Consider the following 9,804-nt stretch of genomic DNA (forward strand, 5'->3'; position numbering starts at 1 on the left):
CTACTCTGTAAGGACACTGTAAGAAGAAATGTGATAAGTTATGTATGTCTATAACAATGAAGAGTATATTGCAAATGTTCAATGAATATGAATAATTTTATTATAAACCAAAAATATGGTAGAGGACAAAGGCCAAGCCAGGATTTAAAGATAAATACAAATGAATAAAGGCTTCTGTCATTCAGATGGTGATATCAAAGGTGACCAGAGGATAATACAGTTTGTTCAAAGACTTATTTAGAGTTCTCTTTTTATATATATTTTATAAAATATGTTTGTTTGCAAATATGTAAAATGATTCAGACCAGGTTTATATATTTCATTTGTGTATATCATATTTATATGCCCAGTATTATCATTGCAGATCAGAGACAGGCATCAAATTCTTTATATATACTAGTGATGCCTCTAAAATAACTATAATACAGCAGAGCTAGACATTATTACTTCATCCATTTAAAATTTTTTCATGTTTATTTATTTACTTTGAGAGAGAGAGAGAGAGAGAGAGAGAGAGCAGGGGGAGGGGCCAAGAGAGAGGGAGAGAGAGAATCCCAAGCAGGCTCCATGTTGTCAGCACAGAGCCCAATGTGAGACTCTATCTCATGAACCTTGAGATCATGACCTGAGCCAAAATCAAGTCAGACACTTAACCAACTGAGCCATCCAGGTGCCCTATTACTTCATCCTTTTTTAATCAAGTTATGTGGACATGAATTCATGGTTCATTAATTTATTGATTCAATAATAATATTTAATTCTTTTATTTTCACCTTTTGTCCTTTGTGACTCCTTATTTTACATCTTCACACAACCATTCTGGGGTTCACTATATACCACACTGTATGGGACAGATGAATCAGACAAAAATGCCATCATTTAGGGAAGTACCACTTAGTAAGTGAGACAAGACAGGAATACATTGGCATACTTTAAGACAGAATCAAATAAAGTATCCAATCCACTTCATAACAGACAGAATATGCCATTAAGTTACCTCATCATTTAATTTATAAGTGAAGAAATGTAAAACAAAATTATCAGGATAGGTCACAGATTTAAAGGAAGGATCTCAGGGACTCAAGCTTAAGGACTCAACACTGTCATGTCACTTTTCCTCTCTGGGGCATCCTCTTATATCTGCTTATTTTCTCCTCCATACTCATGCTCTCCTAATGTAGACAGGTATTGCTTCCACAAAGCTATGGAGCATGATGACCACGTATGATGTGATCGCCTTCCAGAAAGGAGACTCTTTCACACTAACTCTAGCATAAAACATGAAGGAGATTTTCTTTCCTCAGTTTTTAATATCTATAGCTGAAAGATCAGGGGAGGGATATGGTAGAATTTTGTTATTATTGGTCTCATTCAAACTCTACAGACAAGTAAGGATTTCCTCAAAGGAAAATTGTGCAGTGTTTTAAGACAATGAAACAGTTGCTGAAAAATGATCCCCAGTTCCTTCTACTCATGCTCAGGGAAGTCAGAGTTAGGAGGCTTTTGGCCAGACTCACAATAAAGAAAATGATTAAATTAGGCCTTAAAAGATGAAGAAACAGTTTAAGAGTTAGAATTTTATTTAATTTTTTCAGCGTCTTAATTATACTTCTCAAATAATCTCTCCATAAAGGTAAAGACCATACTTAAAAAAAAAATAACTCCCTTTATGTTGTTAATACCTAACAGATAGAGCTTACTGAATGCTTTTGGAATTGAGATAGATTTCCAGCTTCCATAATACTTATGCTCTTGATCTTCTCTGTCTTGCAGGCAGAAGATCTTGGCAACCCCAGTCCTCACTAGCTTACTTTCCTCTGAATTCATATTAACAATTCAAAGCAAGCCTCAGCCTTACTAATTACATTCTGTAACATGGTTTTGCTGCTATTTCCTGATTTCCATGGGTAGAATGTAAGCTATACGAATATTAAATCTAGGTCTTTTATATGATTCTGGTGTCTACCAAATATGTCAAACATACATTAAAATATTTTCCAGTTGATTGCTTGAGCTATCCTTTAGAAATTCATTCAAATCTCTCTTAAAGTTGTTTGAAATTCTTGCTAATGATAACTGCATGTTTATTCATTCCCATGGACAACTAAGTCTCTCTCTTTACTTGCTTCCTATGCTGATCCTAGCAGGACAATTCTTCCTTTGCTTACTCTAACTTCAAGAGTTGACCCTAGAAGAGAATAAACTAATTTGTTTTTCCTCTTGGAAATTTAGGCGAAAAAAAAAAAAAGATGTAGCCTTGCTTTAACAGTCAGAATATAACCCTATCTACCCTCAGTATGGAATGTGAAATAAAACAATATCCAAATAAAGCATGAATTCTGAATGAAGTAGCAAAATGAGTAAGAATAACTATTTATCAGATCCTTATATATTATTCTTTTCAGAAAGCTCCTTTACTTTTTGTTAAAAGTCAGAAGGTTCAGACATTAGTTAATATCCAACTATAAGAAGTAGTCAGAAATAATAAACATACAGTCATAAATTTATCATCAATTTTGAATTTTCGTGCTTCAGCTTAAACAACATTGCCAATCAAGAATTAGGAGACATTTTGTTTTCTCTATAAAATTAATCCCTCATTGATCTTTTACAATCCAGAGTTGGACTCCTCAGTTTAGCACGTGGGGCAATGTGATTTTCCTCCAACTCACACACCAAACACATTGAGCTTGGCTTCCTGTTGTCATTTCTCCTTACCACTACCAAAGTCATCATTCATGATCACAGTTATGATCTTTTATCTAAGCGTTCTGCCTCTCTTTCCCTCATTAGTTAGATTAAATATTTCTTGAGAAAACCTAAGTATTTTATTGTTTTGAATTCATGGTGCCTAACATATTACTTGGCACACAGTAGATCCTGAATAGCAGTTTTTAAATTGGTTATCTCTTCTAATATAGAGAAAATATCATTCCCCAGCAATGACACGTTGCACCCAAAATCGCTTGCGCAGGGCAGCCTGGATCTGCCGGGATTTGAGACTATAGACGAGAGGGTTAAGCAGTGGTGTCATGAGGAGGTAGGCATTACTCATGGTGGTATACAGAATTGGGGAAGTGTCCTGGGTATAACGATGCAGCACTGCCAAGCTGATTAGGGGCAGGTAGAACACAAGCACCGTGCATAGGTGACAGGCACAGGTGTGCAGTGACCTCCAGTTTCTGTCTTGAGTCTCCAGCTTCATAATAGTGTCCAAGATCTTCATGTATGAAGCTAAGATGAAAACAACATCCACTGCAAATGTGCAGAGAACAAAAACCAATCCATAGGCACTGCTGAAGGTAATGTCCCCACAGGCTAAGTTCAGCATATCTGGGTAGTAGCAATAGGAGTGTGAGAGGATATTGGCCCCACAGAAAGGAAAAGTCCTAAGGAAAAAAGGCAGAGGAGCCAGCAGAGTGGCACCTCGTATGAGGGCAGCTCCACTAAGGCAGGCAACGGTGTAGTGGGTAAGGATCTTGGTATAGTTTAATGGAGCACAGATAGCTACCAAACGATCAAAAGCCATGGCCACCAGGACACCTGATTCTACTGAGGAGAAGGTGTGGATGAAGAACATCTGAGTTAGGCAGGCATTAAGGCCAATGTTGCGGACATCAAACCAGAAGATAGCCAAGACACTAGGCATTGTTGACAATGAAAGGCCTAGATCAGTAAGGGCTAGCATAGCCAAAAAATAGAACTGAGGTTCATGAAGGTTCTTTTCTGCTCTAACTAGGATAAGAAGAATGGCATTACCCACAAGGGCTATGAGGTACAGGACACAGAAGGGGATGGAGATCCATATATGTGCAGCCTCCAGACCAGGAATACCAATGAAGGAGAAAGTGGGCCAATTAAAGAAAGTGTTATTAAAAGCCAACATAGTAAGATGCACATAGGACTGTAGTTCAGGATACTTGCAAACCTATAAAAGAGAAATCATGTGTCAGGAAATGTGAAAGCCAAATTTAAAGTAAATAGGTTATTGATGCACAGAATATAAAATTAAAATATGGAGAACTGAAAAATTGAGTTTCTATTTTTAGCTTCATAACTATTTTCATATGTGGATGGCAACTAAGTACATGAAAAGATGTAGAACATAATTATTTATTAGGTGAATGTAAATAAATACAATAGGATACCATTAGAATGGCTAGAATTAAAAAGACTGAAAATGCCATATGTTGATGAGGATATGAACAGCTGGAACTCTCTCTCCTGGAATGTAAGTGGTACAACTTCTTTGGAACACAGTTTGGCAGTTTCTTATAAAGTTATACATACATTTATCATACAGTTAGCATTACCCAGAAATTTCACTCTTAAAAGTTGGCCCAAGAGTCAAAAGACATGAATAGATGCTTCTCCAAAGAAGACATCCAGATGGCCAACCAACATATGAAAAAATTCTCAACGTCATTCATCATCAGGGAAATACAAATCAAAACCACAATGAGATACCACCTTACACCTGTCAGAATGGCTAACATTAACAACTCAGGCTACAACAGATATTGGCGAGGATGCAGAGAAAGAGGATCTCTTGCATTGCTGGTGAGAATGCAAGCTGGTGCAGCCACTCTGGAAAACAGTACGGAGGTTCCTCAAAAAGTTAAAAATAGAACTACCCTATGACCCAGCAATTGCACTACTAGGTATTTATCCAAGGGGTACAGGTATGCTGTTTCGAAGGGACACATGCACCCCCATGTTTATAGCAGCACTATTAACAATAGCCAGGGTATGGAAAGAGCCCAAATGTCCATCGATGGATGAATGGATAAAGAAGATGTGGTACATATATACAATGGAGTATTCAGCAATCAAAATGAATGAAATCTTTCCATTTGCAACAATGGATGGAACCAGAGGGTATTATGCTAAGTGAAATTAGAGAAGACAAATATCATATGACTTCACTCGTATGAGGGCTTTAAGACACAAAATAGATGAACATAAGGGAAGGGAAGCAAAAATAATATAAAAACAGGGAGGGGGACAAAACATAAGAGACTCTTAAATATGGAGAACAAACAGAGGGTTACTGGAATGGTTGTGGGGAGGGGGAATGGGCTAAATGGGTAGGGGGCATTAGGGAATCTACTCTTGAAATCATTGTTGCACTATATGCTAACTAATTTGGGTTTAAATTAAAAAAATAAAATTAAAAAAAAAATTTGGGCCAAGAGAAATGAAAACTCGTGTTCACACAAAGACTTGTACACATTTATCCATAATATTTTTATTCATACTAGCAAAAAACCCAGAAAAAAAAATATACAACCACTGTTGAATGAGTAAACAAACTGTGACAAATCCACACAATTCAAATCAAAGAGGGGGGTGCCTGAGTGGCTCAGTCAGTTGAGTATCTGACTCTTGATTTTGGTCATGATCCTGTGGTTCATGAATTCGAGCCCTGTGTCAGGCTCTGCACTGACAGTGCAGAGCCTAGTTGGGATTCTCTCTCACCCTCTCTCTCCTTCTCTCTCTCTCAAAATAAATACATAAATAAACTTTTTTTAAAAAAGGAAGAGATTACTGATAGATGCAACAGAATGAATGGATCACTAATGCTATGTGAAAGAAGGCAAAAATAAAAGATCAAAGATGTATGACCTCGTTTATATGAAATTCTAGAAAACACAATGTCATAGTGACATTTGCTCAGAGGTTTGAGAGATGAACAGGGAGTATGAAGAGATTGGCTGCAAACAGGCAGAACTATCTTTCTGGGAGATGAAAACATCCCATACTGGGGTGCCTGGGTGGCTCAGTCAGTTGAGCGTCCGACTTCATCTCAGGTCATAATCTCACGGTTCGTGAGTTTGAGCCCCATGTCAGTCTCTGTGTTGACAGCTCAGAGCCTGGATCCTGCTTCAGATTCTGTGTCTCCTCTCTTTGCCCCTCCCCTGCTCTGTCTGTCTGTCTGTCTCTCTCTCTCTCTCAAAAATGAATAAACATTTAAAAAAATTTTTTTAAAGAAAATGCCCATACCATGGCTAATGTACTGATTGAATGGTATATATATATACGTATATATATATATATATATATGTATATATATATATATATATTTAATTCATCATATTGTACTATTAAAACGGGTAAATTTTATTCTAGGTAGTTTTCACCTCCATAAAGCTAATCAAAAATATAAGATTTTTGTCTAAGAAATAGCTTTTTAATTATTCTAAATCTGTAGTTCATCAAAATGTATCTCTTCAGGATATCTTCTGCAAATCCTTCCTTTCAACTCATTCATAAAGAAAATGTCACTGTAGTTTGTGAAATTACTTGACCCCACTACTAGAAATTTATTGTATCTAGGATGAGTGCCAAGTTATATTTTTTTACACATTTACCTATTTGACTCTGATCTAAATGGTGCACATCCACACTGAAAAAAAAAATCCCTATGTCCTCTTTTAATATTTTTGCCAACAGTGTCTTTCATTTTTTCTCCATTTTAAAGAATTATAACACCCTACATGCATCATATCCCTTAGAAATCTAAAGGTGGCTTTGAACAAAAGGCATGGCTTCTCTAGTTCAAATTGATTTACTTATCTTCTTCTCTTCTGATTTATATAAAATTTATGAGCAACTTGAGTACTCTCAAGACTTTAGTTAACTCCCAAATTTCCATATCCAACCCACATACCTTTTCTGAATATATATTCAGCTGACCCATAGATATCTCTACCCATATGCTTCAAAGGAAATTCAAATGTGTACCCTAAGCATAAGGGCTAATTTAACCCTTATCGATGCTTACAACTTTTTCTTGTGCTTTCTCCAGAAATATCCCTTTTTCTTACATACCTCATGAACTTCTCTTCAGTCTTAAAAATAAATCTCAAATTTATCTTGTCCAAAAAGTATTCCCTAACCCCTTTCAAAATAATTGAACAAACTTCCTTCTTTGGTAACTTTTAATGCTCCTATCATTACACCCATAAACTTTTGAATTTTTTATTATTTTTCTGCCCTGTCGACTAATCTGCAAGTACTTGAGATTACAGGTTATTTCTCTAAATGAGATTTTTTTCCTGAAAAACCTTATATATTATGATAAACAATTTGTATAGGTAAATGGCTGACTTGATTAATAAGGATTGAGGTAAATTGCTTGATTTCACTAATTTCACTAAATTTCAGGGTTTTTTTCAGTAAATTTGTATTAATGATACTTTATTAAGTAATTCTGTGAGGATTAAATGTATGAGACAGAGCAAAAGCACACTGCACACTCACTGCCTAAAACCTTACCAATCAACATTTGTTTCTTGGCCTTTATCATACTCAATTCAATACAAATGTATGTCTAAGTGAATTGCAAACATTATAAAAATCCTTATTAACTTTGCTAGGACACACACTGATTGTTAGGAAATATTAAAATATTTCTACAAAATAATATACTCTCACATTCTTTTACTCTGAGATTTCATATTAAAACCATGAATGGATTTTATTAAAAATCAAAGTATATGAGAGAAGTGATATGTATATATAAACTGTTATATATACATATAGGTCAGAGTATCTATCTAGTGTGTCTATCAAACCTCTCCCATGTGTTATTTATATTTTTGAATACATTATATAAAAAAAAATAAGGTCAAGTTGATCAAACCAATATTCCAGGTGAATGAGGAACTTAAATATGTGTTGGAGAAAGAAAAGAGGCAAGAGAAACAGAGATGGAAAGGCAGAAAAAGACAGTGGTACAGAAGGAAAGAAGAAGGGAAGAGAAAAAGAGGAAGAGAGGGAGGAAAGAATAAAAGAAAGAGAATTCTAGAAAAAATTAATTAAAGAATAGCTGATACCTGGCCCATCTTCAAATACTAGTGGTGAAGTCAATATACATTTCCTGGATCCTAGTACTTGAATTTCTATAAGAAAACAAACTAATTAATATAAATATTAATTCACCAAAATAATATATGGATATTGAGTGTGTTATATATATATATATATGTGTGTATGTGTGCGTGTGGGTATTTTTCCTTCAAAATCCAACCAAAAGCTATGTTCTTACACAAATTTCTAAAAAAGTTTCACTTTGATTTACTAAAGGCTCTATCTTAAACATGTATAAATGAGAAATGCCCCTGGTAGCAGTGGGCTAAAAACACATAACACATCTGATTATAAAAATATCCTGCACTTACACATACATAAACATAGTCATTCACATACATGTATCTGTTATGAATACATCTTAGTTACTAGCATAAAAGCTTCTTGTTTTACTATAACTCCAGCTTCAAACAACAAATTGAATATAATTCATTCTATTCCATCCATTAGCCCTGTTTCTTTGATTATTATTTTTACATATAAATATATCATATATGTAAATATTATTTATAATATTTTACACAGGTAATTATATAATATAAATAATTATTCAAATATATACTTAAATATAAATGCATTTATAATGTAACTATACATTACATATTATAATATGTTATATATGAATATAATAAACATCTTTTTGGTTAAAGAAATGATATGGCTTGGGGTGCCTGGGTGTCTCGGTCAGTTAAACCGAGTCCGACTCTTGATTTCAGTTCTGGTCATGATCGCATGGTTCATGGGTTCGAGCTCCGCATGGGGCTCTGTGCTGCTTGGTATTCTCTCTCCCTCTCTCTCTCTGCCTCTCCCCAGCTCATGATTTCTCTCTCTCTCAAAAAATAAACAAACTTAAAATAAGAAAAGATCTAGCTCTAAATCCATTCTTATATCAGCTGCTGAAAGGAAAATTTTATTTTACTTGCTTCCCCTTTGAAGTTACACTATGTCATTTTATGTCATGTCACATCATGTCATGTCATGTCATGTCATACTACCTTATATCATTTATGCACATTTTAACAAGAATGTTGTTTGTCAGGTATCATTCCAAGCATTGGAGTAAAGCATTAAAGTAAAGCATTAAAGTAAAACAGCATTATGAAAGAAACTAAATTATTATGGTTTAAAAACTGGCTTTGTCTTTTCCCTCCTATGTAATCACAATGGTCATTTTACCTTTCGAAGAACTAATATTCCTTGCAGTCAAGATATGGGTAATCATACCTCTTAACGGGTATTTAGAAAGATTAAACAGAAAACAGTAAAAGAGGTTATTATAATGCTGACAGAATTGAAAAACAAAGCTTGCGAAAGTCACTGTGTAGTACTGTGTTGAGGTCTGATTGAGAGGTATATATCAAATTTATACCCATATCTACTTCATTCTGTATAAATTTTAACTTAGGGATATTGCAGATGGTTCCAATGATCAGTTGAATTTAAGGAGGATTCTAAAGAAGCATCAGTTGGGTAAAAGCAAATATGTTTCCTGTGCAAAGGAACAACATTCCTTGTGTAATTCTGCAAAATTACAGTGGCTTTACAGAGAACTGAGATCAGGAATATTATGGCAGCTTAGTATTATCAATACAGCGTTGACTTTGCAGACCGACAAGTCTCTAAATATTAGCAGAACAGCTCTTCACCCAGGTCAAGTTTATATTTTATCTGAACACCTAAGTTTGGTTTTAAATTGTCATTTCCCCAAAACACAAATCTTCATCTTGAAACTTGTAAAGAAGATGACTATTATTACTAGTAGGCATGAACTCAACATTTATATTGGGAAAAGCACTTTTGCTAAACAAGGTGGGGAGAAAAGTCCCAAAATTTGCAAAAGCATTTGATCTCTCCATGAACCTAAAAACAGCACCTAAAAACAGAACATGCTGATTGAGTCAAATCTAACTCATGTTGCAAAATATATTCCTG

At 34.8% G+C, this 9,804-nt stretch overlaps 1 protein-coding gene across 1 annotated transcript; it reads right to left on the reverse strand.

Moving 5' to 3' along the window:
- Window positions 1-2,929: 2,929 nt before the first annotated feature.
- On the reverse strand, window positions 2,930-3,973 carry LOC109266999 (olfactory receptor 51I1-like). The gene has a single exon (XM_053899232.1). The coding sequence runs from the start codon at window positions 3,884-3,886 to the stop codon at window positions 2,930-2,932; it is 957 nt and encodes a 318-aa protein (XP_053755207.1). The 5' UTR covers window positions 3,887-3,973.
- Between the last annotated feature and the right edge of the window lie 5,831 nt (window positions 3,974-9,804).

Source organism: Panthera pardus, unplaced genomic scaffold (genome assembly GCF_024362965.1).
Source record: "Panthera pardus isolate Hobbes unplaced genomic scaffold, ASM2436296v1 HiC_scaffold_12, whole genome shotgun sequence".
Taxonomy (NCBI): domain Eukaryota; kingdom Metazoa; phylum Chordata; class Mammalia; order Carnivora; family Felidae; genus Panthera; species Panthera pardus.

Coding starts and splice junctions, on each gene's coding strand:
- LOC109266999 (XM_053899232.1), bottom strand. CDS start 3,886: ATGTTGGCTTTTAATAACACTTTCTTTAATTGGCCCACTTTCTCCTTC.